Source organism: Prionailurus viverrinus, chromosome B2 (genome assembly GCF_022837055.1).
Source record: "Prionailurus viverrinus isolate Anna chromosome B2, UM_Priviv_1.0, whole genome shotgun sequence".
In the NCBI taxonomy this organism is placed as follows: domain Eukaryota; kingdom Metazoa; phylum Chordata; class Mammalia; order Carnivora; family Felidae; genus Prionailurus; species Prionailurus viverrinus.
This window is the reverse complement of record NC_062565.1, coordinates 150,898,781-150,914,160: the sequence shown is the minus strand read 5'-3', so window position 1 is coordinate 150,914,160 and position 15,380 is coordinate 150,898,781. Positions and strand designations below refer to the sequence as shown.

Genomic DNA, 15,380 nt, shown 5'->3' with positions numbered 1-15,380 from the left:
TCACTTGAAAACACGGTAGCCTGATAGAAAAATGGAACATTTACTGCCAATATTTTGCTATAGCTTTACTACAGACACAGAAAGTTTCTTGATCGCTGGACAGTCTACAGGGCACAAAAAGGTAGCTGACCCTCGAACAAGGCAGGGGACAGGGGCACTGAACCCTGGGTAGTCAAAAATCCACGTACAACTTTTGACTCCCCCAGAAACTGAACTACAAACAGCCTACCGCCGACTGGAAGCCTTTCCCGTGACATAAAGAGTCGATCAGCACACAGTCTGTTTCCTTATGTACTTACTGTATTCTTACAACAAACCACAGAAAAGACAAAAACCACAAGGATGAGAAAACACAGAGCACCATACTGAGAAAATGTGCGTAAAAGTGGACATGAACAGTCCAGACCCACATCATTTAAGAGTCCACCGTACCATGAAATGCCCTACGTGTAGAACAGATCCTCTGAAAGCATAAACTTGTGGAGTTCACGCCTCCTCCGCGGCACTGCGGGACCCGGCTCCCGGTCCTCCCGGCTCAGGCCTCCGCTCTCCTCGAGGACATCGTTCTAGCTCCCGGGGCACACCTGCTCCACCTCTCCGTGCACCCCTGGCAAGTCCTACTCTTATGCTCGGTCATTTCACGATCCAAGTAAGCGACCCTCCCACACCCGGACGTCCCGGTTTCCTGGCCTCCTCTTCTAGGTGCCCGTTACCCACGTGTGGGGCAGAAGCGGACGTGCACCACGAACATGAATGTGGAGGCTTACTAAATGCTATTCCCGTAAGACAGGAGACACGTGTGGATTCTCTCGACATATGGGAAGCGGGTCTTCCCTGGGGAGGGAGGCAAGGCACATGAGCATTCACTGTGGAAGAGAAATCTGGAGAAATCCTCTCTCGCAGCCTGCTCCAGCCCGCTGGTCGAGCCGGCGGGGGGTGTCCAATACTCTCGAAGAGACTGGGCTTCTCGAGTAACGGGACAGGACGGAGCCGTGGACCTCAGGACACGAGGCTCTTCCTCGCTGTTCGTGCTGCCTCCCGTGACTGTGACTGTGACCCCTCTTCTGCTCTCCCACCCTCCTCGGCTCAGCCCAGTCCCACCCTCAGCCCCCAGTCTCTAGAGCAGCACAGCCGGAACGTGCTACCCGGGCCCGGTGTCGTCACACATCCCAGACCATACCTATTTTTAAGCATACATCTGACTTCTCCCAGGCTCCCACGGTGCAAAGTTCTCTTTGTAAACACAAGACACATCTGATGACGTTCCCCAGCTCCACCGCCCTGACGGCCCCTTCTCTACTAGCTTGGATAGAACCTGAACCCTTCATCTTCCCGTCACCTGAACCCTTCCGCGTGGTTCCAGGCTGCAAGGGCCTGTGACGCGCCCCACCCCCCGGCTCCCGCTCAGCAGCCCACCCGGGCCTCCTCCCCCGTCCGAAACGCTCTTCCCTCAGAGAGCGGTAACGGACCGTGGGAGCCCAGGCGCCAGTCGCTCGGCGGGGACCCACGTCCCTAGCAGGACCCACTACCCCGTGTTTACTTCCTCTGCCTCGCTTCCCCGTCGCATCGTTAGGGTCACGGGTAGGGACCCCGGTCACGCCTGCGTCCCAGCGCTCGGGACGGCTTCTGGTGTAAGTAAGAAAAAACACACACCGCTCGTTTCTCAGCCCTGGAGCCCGTGACCCCACCTCACAAACTGTCATCAGGGTGCGCTATTACTAACACTTTGTGAATCGAACTTCCAGAGAACAAAGAACTCCTTTTCACATTTAGTATTCCCTCCCATCCCCTCTTCCTCAGTTACCCGGGAGACCACGTAGGACAGCACTGTCCTACAGAGCACGTCAGCTGTAGCTCAGAAACCATTCAGACTCCACCCTGCCAAACCAATTCTCTTTGGGGGCGCGGATGTCCGTGGCCTCCTCTCTGACCTGCATCGCGGGGCCGGACTGGTGACCATCTGTGTGTACGTGCGGCTTCTCCTCGTAACTGGGCCACTGGTTCTGAGGGGGAGCCACGCGGTCCTGGGACCTGGAGGCCGGGAAGGTGAAGTACTCCCTGGTGTACGTCTGGGTGGGGATGGGGTAGGCCTCAGGTCGAGGTGGAGGGGTCTGCTCCTGTAAAACGTGAAGAAGAAAGCGGGCTTTTGGCAATTTGTACACGGACTCATTTAATTTCCAATATTCTGTTTTAAAATGTGGTTTCTGTGTATTTTTAAACCTGTGTTAAGAATTAAAAGTGGTCCTCTACTAGGAATAATGAAAAACATTTCATTTTGCCCTGACTTATCAATTTAAAGCTAATTTACCTATTCTATTAAAAACAAAAAAAGCAGTACTCAGGGATTACAAACAATGCTAATCTACAGAGTGTGAGCGTCACGAGATAATCTAGGTGTTCATCCCAGCGAGAACGGTTCCCTCCTCTCTCAGACCTCAGTGCAGAGGTTTCCGGTGGAGACGGACGTGATCTTAGCGGCTGCTCCAGGGGCGTACGCGCTTTTCCCTCCGGGACTGGGGGGCTGATCTGCGTTGGAAAGAGGCAGGGAAAAGAAAGGTGACTCCTGGGAGGACAACTCGACACAACGTCACTTAACGTCCTTTACGGGTGGTGAGCACGTGCCGGGCATCTTCCAACGGCCGGTGAGGAGTCAGCACAGAGACGAAAACTGGGGCACGGGAGACATCAGGGCTCCTCGTACCCACTCCCCTCTCTCGAATAATCAGAGCCCAGGGCCAGAAAGTATTACGTACAGACTGGCGGCCGGCAAACCCTCCCGGCAACGGGACAGTCAGTCAGTATTTCAGGCTTTGCAAACCTCCTGAGTGTTGCATTACCCTTCCACTGAGCCTCCTTCTTGTTAACAACCCCTTAGAAGCATAAAACGTTCACCGTCCCCTGCCGCGGACGTGGTCAACGTACCGCCCTAGAGCATCAGGCCAATCAAACGTTTTCGAACTTCGTTCTTATTACCTGTCGGAAGGACAGTGCTTGGGGTATCTCTCATGAAAAACACATCTCAGCCAGCACACGCAGGCAATGTCGTTCTGATAACTAAGAAAGCACAGGGTGCCCACCCCCCCGGCCTTTTCTGGCCGTGACCGTGCGTGTATCTGGACAAGAGCTAGCTCAAAGGCCAGGGAAGGAATGGCCACAGCGGTCCCTCTTACTTGCCACGTTGGGGCTGGAGCGGTGGTCAGCCCGGTTCTTCATCAGCCTGTCATCGCCAGGGAGCTTCTTCGGTTCGCTGTATTCCGCCCAAGGCAGCTGAGGGCTCTCGGGTGACCCGTTTTGAGCTGAATTGTTATAGAGCTCGAAACCTTCGCTCTTTGGTCGGGGTTTCCCTGAGCCACGACGGTCTGAAACTGAAGTCAGAGTGCACTCAGGGTCTCTTCAATCGTTCAAGATTTTATTTTAAATACCCTAGTCTTCAAGAAAGACGAACCTACAAATATTTAAAATTTCAAAAGACCTTCTTCTTAGGTGAAGGAATAAGGTAGCGTTTAGTCTAGGAATCAAATCTTTCTAGAGAAGCTTAAAAGTGACATTTAGCTATTATTGATGGGAAAGGTGCTCTTTCAAAGCCGATTTTCTCAAAGTCCACCAAACACACTCCCCTCACTTTCTAAAACACACGGGAACTCTGTCAACCCCGGGGTGAGCTCTACTTCTGGCCTCGTCTCCCTGCATGGTCGCCCCGGCGTGTTCTCTGCTCGAACAGCTTCCCTCTGACCGGTAACTCACGGTTGGGTTTGCCTCTTGGAAGCGGCTGTAAGCTATGACATCAGGCACCAGCCTGGCATCGTGTCAGGAAAAAAGTAACGAAGGCCTCTCCTATAGCACATGGTTTCGTCAAGACGCGGTTTGTTCGTTTCAGCGAACGGTGGGTCTGGGTTCTCAGAAGCCTTCTTGTGTGTGTGTGACCCTTAGGTCGACCTCAGGCAGGTGCTGGCCTGGGAGGCTCCCAGATCACTGGCCAGTGGAGAAGAGAGCTCCATCGAGGCCAGACCTGGCAGCTGCACACAGTGAGCATGGTAAATGCAAAGTATATAATGATTTAAGAGACGATGTGAGTCCTAATGGGTTTTCTCCTGTGATTTCTGAACTGATCCTTTAAGAAAGCCCTAAATTTATATTGGTTTTATTCCGGGATTTTTGATGTAGCTATAAAATCATGGTTCCCACCAACAAATCATCTTATGCGAACTGAGCTTTTAAATCTGAAGTGAACTACGCAGAACGGGATAATCACGTCCCGTCTCAGCACACAAAGGACTGAAGTAACTGTTCACATACACGCACACGTACATTCTTCCAGTGGAGAATTCTACCTGTTCTTTGAAGACTTTACGTCCCTCACCACCTGCTTTACTACGGCCAAGTGCCGGGCCGGTGGAGACTCTCCAGCCGGCCCCACGGGAGGTGCCGGGGGGCAGGACCTTAGCGAACCCCCACACGGCCGGAAGGCCAGCGGGCCTACACCGGACACGGTCGTGAACGACTTATCTTGGCCATCTTGCAAGGGATCGCATCCCGAGCCTGTCTTTAAAATTGGGACAGCACCTACTCCGTAGAGTTTTGTGACTGTCGAGAGAGGCCGTGACTGTAAAATGCCCGGCACGCGGTAAGCGATCAACACCAGGTGGCGACCGCGACAGCGGTCATGGGCAGACGCGGCGTGCAAGGCCGCGCCAGGAGCGCTCACCTCTCTGCATCATCGGGGACGGCTGGTTGAGCAGGGTGGCCAGGCCGTGGTAGATGGCTCCTTGCTTGGCTACTTCCAGTGTCACCACGGAACTGGTCCTTGTCATGAGTTCTGCTGCCCTAGGAAGAGAGAACAGCACTAGTAAGGGAAAGGAGAGCAGTGCCCGCTCCTCACGATGGCCGCCTGTGACCACAGTAACCGCACGTCGTGCGGCCTCACCCGCTGTTCTGAGCAGCAGCTTTGAACCCTTGCGCAGGCTCCCGGCTGCCGGCTCCCTTCCTCAGAGACCAAGAACTATCCTATCAAGAACAGTGAAAGGACTTTCAGGAATCCTCAGGATGTGCTAAGAATAGGCTTTTTTAAGCTTCAAAGAAACTGCTCCAGACCAAAATACACACTCTAACATGCTAACAAGAGAGGGGTCATATACACGAAGTTTATATTTAAAACTGTGAAGATTGGGGCCGCCTGGGTGGCTCAGTCGATTAAGCGGCCGACTTCGGCTCAGGTCACGATCTCACGGTTAGAGAGTTTGAGCCCCGCGTCGGGCTCTGTGCTGACAGCTCAGAGCCTGAAGCCTGTTTCAGATTCTGTGTCTCCCTCTCCCTGACCCTCCCCCGTTCATGCTCTCTGTCTCAAAAATAAATAAACGTTAAAAAAAAAAAAATTTTTTTTAAAAAGTGAAGATTAAGGGCAGATCTTTCTAGCATTACTTTTTGTCTTCTAAATCTAAATTTACTGTGAAACATCCTGAAAATGCCAACCTAAAACAAATACATAAGCGATACCTTTCTTGAGAGAGTCCTACCAGACTTCGTCCATCCACACTGAGGAGCTGGTCACCTGCGGCCAGGCGCCCATCCTGCGCACACCCAAAAGGTACGTGTGTTGGGCGGGAGGGACAGCAAAGGGCAAGAGGGGGAAGAGGAAAGTCAGCGGTAAGTATGCTCACGTTGGTCTTTTCAGCAAACACCACACTTGGCATTTTATAACAGAAAGTATCACCGAAGTAGCTCAGGTCGTTTGCTAAATGTGACACGCGGTGAACTCACAACGGGAGAAATCATACTAACCACATCTGCAGCACCTCCTTTTACGACAGACTTGACATAGATTCCGAGTTTCTCTTGACCAGCACCCTAGGCAAAAATAGGGTAAGAAACATGGCATTGAAAACACGCAGTGAAATAAAACCAGAACTAAAATAAAATAAAACAGGTACAGAGTGGTAACACAAGTCCCGGTTCTTGCTTCCACACGAAAATTGGCACTTCATTAACACTCTGCGTGGTAAACATAAAGGAACTGGCAGGAAATGTACCCATTTTATGTTCCTAAATTCAGGAAAAGTACTCTTGCCAGGCAGGTATTACCAACCCAGCTGATGAGGATACGAAGACACGCGACCCGAGTGCAGATTCCGGCTGAGCTCTGCGCAGCCCTAAGTGGGTGAGCTAATGCTACCCGGTGACACATACCGTTAGCCGCTTTGATACAAAGGCAATTTATTACAGCACTTTTACGTTCCTATATCCCATTATTTTTTCGAAACCTGTCGTTGAAAATTAAAACAAGAAAAACCTTCTTGCGGCAAGTAGGAGGGGGCTTTAGGCAGCGAGAAGATCACGTAGAGAATCTTCCGTACGACTCAATGGAAGGATCACGTATCGTAACTCTAGGTGAGTCCTGGAGCCCCAGTCCACACAGAGGGCGCACCAGCCTTGCTTCATGTTACGCCACGGGGGACTCGGCGGTGGGTGGGGGGGCGGGGGTGAGAACTTCCAATGTTGGCGTAGTAGGATCGCCAACATTCTACACGGACATTTATAACCACGACATAAAAATCAAACAGGGGCAAGATATCGGAACGAACAAAGGAAGCAATCGTGCATGAACTCTCACTTGGATATTCCTGCCAATGTTCTACAACCGAGTACGTGTTTCTTAGGTCACAGTAACCACGGCAGTTATGAAGTATCGTGTCATAAAAGCAAAACTATAAAAGGGATCACACAAAGCTGTAAAGACTGCGATTTCAATACACGACTTAACTGAAACAAAGGTCGAATACTCTGGAACTGCGTAATTTCCCCCCAAAGGCCCTCCGTGTCTCCCTCCAGTTACAGGCAGGCTGGAGGAGGACGGTGTGGCTGCCGGGGCCCAAGGCCTCTCCCCCCGTGGTCCCCTCGGGGAAACTCCAGCACGTATCACACCCCGGTTCTGTGAGCCTAAAGCCATGTGTTGCGTGGCTCATTTTAAAAATGGCATAAAATGTCTCAATTTAACAAAACAACTCAATTTTGGGAAAGCTCCAGACTTCCCATGGCTCCATTATCTGGGAACTGGGCTGATAAAAGCCGTGCACAAGGTATAAGCCCGGTGCCCTCTCTGGCAGCCCCCCACCCTCTGGCCTAGGTGTCCCCTAGGCCACCTGCCCCCCCAGGAATCACCCAGCACTTTTAATACAACAGGACAACCAGGTGCAGCCTGTGACCTTTTCACCCCCCTCCGCCAACACCGAGGTAGTTTGCAAAGCTTTGTGCTTTTTGGTAAATCTGAAATTTCACAATAAAGAAAATATATGGCAGGCACTCGATAAATGGCAACGTTCTGAATTTTAGTGAGTCACTTAGCAAAAGAGCTTTACTCAGGCCAGTACTGGGTTTCCTTGAACTTGGGCAGCTAGCTCACACTGTGGGAAATTCCTTCTAGGACAGCCTCCTCCCTACCCCCATCCGTCATACGGGATGTTCCCTTGCGTGTGATCTGACGTCTTCAATACATTCGACACTTTTATGTACTCTGCGACTGAGTGCTGAATTCCGCAACTCAGCTCTTTTAAGTGAGGATCTCGTTCACTCGACCCTCGCTCACTGAACGCTTATGCTGACTCAGGCTCTGGACGTGCGTCACCGAACGGAACGCACCCCCTGCCCTCACGAGGCCTGTGTCCTACACTAGACTTTGCAGCTGCCTGGCAAGAACTCGGGGGAACCGAAAAGCTCCCTTCTCCCCTCCCACAAACGGGGCACGCTACTTCCTCACGGACAATACCTGAGGCCGGAATTTCTGTGAAAATAGGTTCTGAGGGCAGAGCTACCTTTTCCCTCCGCGCTCTGGCAGAGACGCAGCGCCTACGGCCTTTCGGGGTGCCGGTTTCAGTGCGCGCGGGCACGGCCACCTTCACAAGCACGATCTGTCGGCAACGCGATACTGTCCTCATAACGCAGACGATAACAATCGCTACTCTGTCGATTCTCTGCCTTTGGCTAAGATCAAGTGCAAATATTCAATCACTGCCATCTTTGAAAAGAAAACCGCTGAGCAGTAACACTGATAATATAGTATTTTTAGGAACAGGGATAGAAACGACGGAGTACCAAATATACATATACATTTTAAAACAATAAACGAAGACCCTCCTGCCCCATTTCCGGCACACTTTCTAAGGTTCCTGTTAATGATGAAAACAGCCTCACTCACTTGGACACGGTGCGAGGACTCCATCCACAGTCACAACACAGAATAAGAGAAAACGGGGACTCCTGTCCGCTCGCCTCAGCCCAGAGCCCGCTCACACACCTGGGGCCGTTCTCGGTCTGGGGAGTCCCTCCTGCACGGTCACCGTGAACCGCGGCTTCCCTGTGGGATCGCTTCGTGCTCTCACCCCCCGCCCCTCACTTCACACCGCGGGGAGCCACGAGGCTGTTCCACGGCCACCGTGCGTCCTAAACAACTCACACACGCTTGAATCTGGCGGACTCCGCGTGAACCGCAAGTACCGTTTAAGAAGGCCGAAACCTGCAGCGCCTCCAGGCATTTACCGCCCACGTGCAAGGACACTCACGCGGTCGCAGTGTAAATATCCCAGGGAGACACTGGGCAGCATCGTGGCCTCACTCTCTCAACAGTCCCGGCGAGCCCCCGCCCCGTGACTGGCCTGCCTGGCGCGGGAGCCCCTTCTGGAAGCACGCCCGTCCGGGCTCCTGACCAGAGGCCAGCTGACAAGCGCCACACCCCCAGAACCCGGTTCGAGTCCTCGCCCCTGCAGCACACCGTGCCTCATCCCCCCGCCCCCCACCCCTGTTCCATCCTGTTTCCACGTTCCTGCCTTTGTTCGTACTTGCCACACGCCAGTCTGATGCATCGTGTCTGCCAAAGCACCGTCGTCATTCGACCCCGGGCTCACCTGCCCCCGCACGCCGGCCCGCCCACCTTCCCCACGACAGGCCAGACACAGTCCGTCCCTCCCTGACGCTGCTCCGGCGACACGACAGTGCGGACGGCTCTCCCCCCCGGCCCCTTCCCCGGCCGCTGCCCGATGCGCCCAGAGTGTGCTCACTCCTTACTGGGACGCAGCCCAGAATCTTACCGACGGGATCCGCTGGTAGGTTAGGAAGCAGCTCGTGTGGCCATCATACGCTGAGCTGGTAACAGAACACTGGTAACGCTGTAAAATTACTAGTTCATAAAGTTACAAACCCTCAGCATTTCTGACCACGGCGGCAAACGTGCCGTTTCGGGAAGAAGCACGCACATCCGCTACTGTCAGTAATGGACGACGAGAAAGGCGCAGTATTTGAGAAATGGCATTTTCTCGCACGATGGGAATTTGCCTGCATTCTAAGCTATAATCACATCTTTTAATTCCAAGTTCAACGTATCAGTGTGTCTGCTAGTTAGAAAAGGTGCTCATCTGAGGAATCATGAGACCATGATTCTGAGAGACCTCAATTCAGAAGGTCCATTTAAGGCCGGTCATAAAAATGGACCTTAATTAAGTCAGTATTAAAAAAACATACTCTTGGGGGAGGGTGCTACACAAGAATCTGGATCTGGAATATTCTAAAGAGGCATCCACACTTCGGTCGGCATTTGAACCTTCTCACTAACGTGGTCTCAACCTCGTACTGCTTACCTAGAAGAATTCTTTACCGCAAGACCACACTGCCTATTTTTCCCACGGCCGTGTTCTACACATTCTCTTCCGCAGACCCACTCCCTTCCCTGCTTCTATCTGGCTCCTCCCACCTCCGCTTATTTGAATCCTATCTATGCTTCACATGCAGCCCAGTTACAAACTGGCCATAAAAAACTGAGAGTCGCATACTGCCACAGGGAGAAATGACCAGTTCACTGGCGACTCTTCTAGAAAACAAAATTACAGACGAGTACCCAGAAGTGAAAGAACTCAGGAATTTCTAACTACACATGCATACATATATGTGTGTATGTTTATATAAGATCAAGATGGGTAGTTACTTTAGACCCAAGACAGTCTGTGACCCACTCTGAGGTGGCCCAGTGTCTCCCCATGTGGCCACAACAGCCCTGGCCCGGAATGTCCACCTTGCCAGGTGGGCGGGGGCGGGGGGGGGGGGGGGGCAAGCGGGTGCTGCTTCGCCCTGCTAAGGCCACTCATACTGGGAACAAGTCGGCTCTCGGGAGGCCCCAAGGCAGGCTCACCATCTATCTGGCTGTAGCAATTCCACAACTTTATGGAGCTCTCACTACCTGCCCGCTTCATGCGAAAAAAAGAACGTTACAGACAATGATAAAAGCTGTATGAAACAAAATTTATTGCAGAAGCATTAAGCCGCTTGACTTCTGTCTTACTTCTGAACAATCCTATGCACACTGACCTAGCCCAAGAAGACTGAGCTCTCAGGCAAGTCCCCCCACCGCCTCCTGCCTTTTCCAATTAAGAAAGGAAAACGGGGCCCAGAAGGCGTTTGCTGCTACGCACCGGTGTGACACACGTGTCACTAAGGGAATGTAACGCGCAAACATTAACCAAAGCCAATTACAGGAATACAAAGAAACAGTTTTGCCAGTGCTGGGGAAATGGAATTAGACACTATACAGCGTGCTGTCTGATATGGCCGCCACAGGCCACACGTGGCTAGTCCGAACTGCAGTGTGTATTACATATAAAATATACCCAGACACGAGAGTTTTGTACGGAAAAAAGAATCTAAGGTATCTCATTAATGACTTCTATTCACTACGTGTTGGAATCATAACATTTTGGATATATTATGTAAAACAAAACACATTAAAATTAATTTCACAGTTGCTTTTTTTTTTTTTTTTTTTTTTTTAGCGTAGCTAATAGAACATTTAAAATTAGGGCGATGGCCACTGAGGAGCGCACCTGACGGGATAAGCACCGGGTATTGTATGGAAACCAAATTGACAATGAATTTCATGTTAAAAAAAAAAAAATTTAAATTACCTATGTGGCTCACACGTTCTATTGGACAACACTACCCTAAAACTATTTTTTTATGGCATATATATTATTAGTAACCACAAGCACTAGCAATAAATTTGTAGTTATGCAGACAACTGGCTAAAAATAAGATTTTTACAATATCAAATCTATTATAGGTAACATTATACGTCCTGATTTCCAACCATGGGAAGAGTAACCACAAACATTAAAATGTAAAGGCCAGGGGCATCTGGGTGGTTCAGTCAGTTAAGCATCCGACTTCGACACAGGTCGTGATCTCACGGTCCGTGAGTTCAAGCCCAGCATCGGGCCCTGCGCTGACACTTAGAGCTGCTTCGGATTCTGTGTCTCCCTCTCTCTCTGCCCCTCCCCAACTCACACTCTGTCTGTCTCTCTAAAAAATAAACATTAAAAAAGAATTTTTTTAAAAGGGTCTTCTGGAAAGCAGTTATCTATTCCAAAGGCGTCAGGAATTATGAATTCCACGAGATCCAGTTTTGGAATGAATGGAAGTACTGAGAAGTAATCTGTTGCTCTCAGAAGCACATTTCCCCTTCCAAAGGCACGGGAGGGAGTGAGGCGGCACAGCGCCTGGATGCTCCGGCTGGCCTCTGCCCTGCAGCCCCACCTGGGACTGCAGACAGGTAACCGAATGTGCACCAGCGGAGTCATGCCCGAGAGCAGCAAAGAGCTAGAGGCCCCGTCCTCGGAGAAGCAGCGGACATGACCTCACTCCCGTGTGATCTGAGCACCTACGCTTTTCGGGTGCACCCCGAGTCTGCCTCTTTTTCCTGTAGAATGGAAGGAAGGGGCTGGAGAGGGCGGGGGGACTCCCGAGGAAGAGGAGGGCAGGGTGGAAGGAGGAGAGGCGACACAGGAGTGTCCTGGGACTCACTCGAGGAAAAGGGCAGAAGAGGAATGGCAGGGAGCTAACAACAAGGCTCCCAAAGAGAACGACGGAGGCGGGAACGACGACCCCCCCAGAACCGGACAGGACGGGCGCCCACGGGTCAGCAGCTTACGTGTCGGAGGAGAAGAGGCCGCGGGGAAGAGGCTGATGTGGGTCCGGCCAGCACACCTTCGGGAAGGCCCAGGATGAGGCCCCCTCCCCTCAGGCACAGAAACTCGGTTGGAGGAGCCCACGCCTCAAACGCTCAGTGGCAACCCGAGCGTGTGGGGGGTATGATATGAGTAACAGCATAAAAACATCATCACATCACAATCCAAAAACAAAACAAAACAAAGCCAGGCTGCAGCAGAGGAAGGAAGGCATGCCGGTGTGGACTCAAGTCTATTGTTCCCAGAAATGGAGACGCAGTCTGGGCTCTCTGCTGAAGGTTCTAGAACAATAGTGGGCCGAGAGGACCCCAAGAGCCCGGCGGGCCTGAAAACTCATTAGGACGTTCCGTAGGACGCTCTGCCCACACGCTCCTTTCTCAGTGGCTGAAGCTGCTTTTTTCTCATCAGACAAGGAGTTCTGATTCATAAACTATTAAAATTCAGACTAGGGTTTTAAAAACACTGCAAAGTTCTCTCTTCTCAGTGGGAATTACCTTAATTCCGAAATGATCAGTTTTAAACCTTGTGCCTGACACAGCCTCAAGTACGTGGCTGGGTGCTCGGTGCTCCCCACCAGGTTTGGCAGCAAAGACGCGTCTACACTTGGTCTGTTACGCCAGGCTCCAGACCCAGCATGTTTGCTGCTTACCCTCTCTCTGCACAGAAGACCAAAGGAACATATCACATCTACTCTCTACCTCTTTACCAAATGAAGAAATGAACTAAACAGGAGATTCCTAGGTGGGCCCTCCCGATGGGCTGCAGGAGGTCCTTGGATCCCCAAAAACTATGCAAAATGTGGTGTGTACGTGGGTGCACCAGGGCAAAGGCGCAGGGCTCCCCCCGAGGCCCTTCAGGTGGCCTGGGGACGAAAGCGGTGAGCCCAGTAGGCGAGCTCCTTGCGTCTGTATACCCCTCGTGCAGGGGGGCGTCTGGACTCCCAAGCCTTGGCTGAGAGCACGTGGGCGAGGCTGGGGCAGTGTGAACCTTCCTCCCACCCGGCTCTGCATCCTGTGGGCCACACACACACAGCCCTGCGCACCCGGTGTCCTGCCATGTGAAACGGTTCTGCTTTAGAGTATTAACGTTTCGTGTTCCTGCTATGTTAATGCTGTAATAGAATCCACTAATTCTGTCGATCCAAGATAGGAGCACTTAGACCATTATTATAAAATAGGTAAAAAAGGTATTCTTGTACGTGATTTACTCTTTCGCTTTTAGAACAAAAATATAAAATATTACTTCCAAATTCATGAACAGCAGCCACGCAGGGCACTGGTCATTTCATGTAACTTAACAGAAAATTATTTCTGGCATTTCCATGGAAGAAACTCCGCAGTCACACTGCATACTTTGAGACTGACTTTGACAAGGAACCAAGAAATTCCTGACTTCATTTCTTTGATTAAGTCTCTCCCACGTGGTCACACTAAGGACATTAAAGAACATAGGAATGAAGGTCTCAAATTCTTCAAAGGACTAAATTGTAGTTCATAGCAGAATTCACTCTTCTAACAGTGAGGTGGTATATTAATAAACATTGTTTTCACCTTCTTCTTTAAGGCATAGTAATTTTGTGTTTTAAGCTCATTAAATAAGATTTTAAAACTTAAAATCCGTGTGTGGAGGTATATCGTCTAAAAGCATACAACACCTTTAAAACACTATTCGATTAATCATTTTTAAATAAAATAAGATATCCTATGTACCTTTAAAACTGTCATTTTTATGTTCACTTTTAGCAAACGTGGGTTTCAGAAAAAGCCTCCAGTAAAAACCACCTACTGTGGCCAAAAGAAGTTACACGGTGGATCCTCTTGTAACGTCCTCAGCAAATTACACAGCAGCAGCTTGCCATTATTTCAAGCAATTTTCACCATATTACAATCAGAATTAAATTTATATGGGTTTTTTTCTGGTACAAAAAGCACATAGAAACCTTGTATTTCTATGAACCTTAAGAATTTGCAACATTAAAATACAGAGCAACAAACCTCTGGGTGTGTAATTACAAGCTACGTTCACTGGTTGCCTCATGAGCAAGTTAATTATTGGCAGGTTTAAACAAGTTACAATGGAAGAAAACGCATTCTTGGAAGCATCACAGGTAAGACCTTGCACAAGAACATCCAATTCCACAACTGCACCCTGGAGAAACTCACCACCGATCCCGTTCTTCCGACAACAGAGAACCACATTCTGATCTCAGGACTACAGCAACTTCTCCAACAGAAGAAAGACACAACCGTCTGCTCCACTCCGCTTTCAACAGCAACCAACCCAGCTGGTCTTTCGAGACCCGGATCAGCACAGTTCTGAGCTGGACGTTAGGACACCGTATGGCATTTATCAACACGGACTGGAGCCAATGCCACATTCAGACTCTTACGTAACCAGTCAGCTCTGATTTTCGTTCACTTTGTACTTTATTAAACTTTAAAAAGAGCTAGAAAAATAAAGAGGGGATTGTTTGCATTTTACAAAATCCAAATTAAACAGGAAGCATCGTGCTGTCCCCCAGATGAGTAAGAAGGAGCACACTAAACTTCCCCAAAAGCAACGTTTGAAAAAAGTAAACTGCACACACATACTGTCCCAATCATCTGGATTTCATAAAACTGAACCACAGTGTGGAAGGGGTGTCGGGGAGCTGAACATCAAAACATCGTCCAGGCTCACAGCAGCTAGCCACACGCTAATTAGGGAAAAAATCAAAAAAAGACTGGGCCAGATACAAAGACCACAACAGCTTACAGAGAAAACAAAATACACAGACACAAGTAAGAATTACTGGGGTAAAGCTAACCAGGGGGGCCCACAGGCCCCCGAGTGCAGAACGCAGAGCCGCAACGAGAGAACAAAATGACAGACGACAGCACTGGGTCAGATCTCTTCCGTGGCTCCTCTCGCTCGGTGCTGGCCTGCCTTGCACTTAAGATACATTCCTGAAATCTCGAAAACAGATCCGCTGGACCGCTGTAATTTACGCAGACCTGTGCCATGTGTCAGCGGCACCGTGGCACTTCAGCAAAGCCTGTAAACTCAATGACTCGTGATTTCTGTTGCCGAGCCTTCCTTTCCAAGTGAAGGCATTACAAAGAAGCTGGAGCAGGCAATCGGGCGTGCCTGGGATCCTCGAGGCTGCCGTCTCCTGGGACAAACAGGCGTCAAGGCCACATTCCCGCCTCCTACGGCGGCATGCTGGCCAGTCAGCTGACCAGGCTCCCAGAGCTCCGTCCTCTAGAGCGTCTGCGAGCCGACGTCCACATCGCTCTCTGGCTCCGGGTGCGTCCCCTACGCCCACATGCGACCAGCTGCTACACGGTATGCTCACTCGCCCAGCCTCACAGGCACCCCCGACCTCTAACCTACCACCTTCGG

General features: G+C 50.7%; 1 protein-coding gene across 14 annotated transcripts in view; it reads right to left on the bottom strand.

Moving 5' to 3' along the window:
- AFDN (afadin, adherens junction formation factor) overlaps positions 1-15,380 on the bottom strand; it is a 142,751-nt gene that overhangs the window by 19,696 nt on the left and 107,675 nt on the right. For all 14 annotated transcript variants that reach the window (XM_047859974.1, XM_047859978.1, XM_047859979.1 and 11 more), the window contains 6 exons: positions 5,779-5,844; positions 5,494-5,567; positions 4,706-4,824; positions 3,171-3,365; positions 2,435-2,526; positions 1,932-2,117 (listed from right to left, as the gene is read on the bottom strand). In XM_047859974.1, coding sequence (XP_047715930.1) covers positions 1,932-2,117; positions 2,435-2,526; positions 3,171-3,365; positions 4,706-4,824; positions 5,494-5,567; positions 5,779-5,844 — 732 coding nt within the window. The remainder of the gene's footprint in view (positions 1-1,931; positions 2,118-2,434; positions 2,527-3,170; positions 3,366-4,705; positions 4,825-5,493; positions 5,568-5,778; positions 5,845-15,380) is intronic.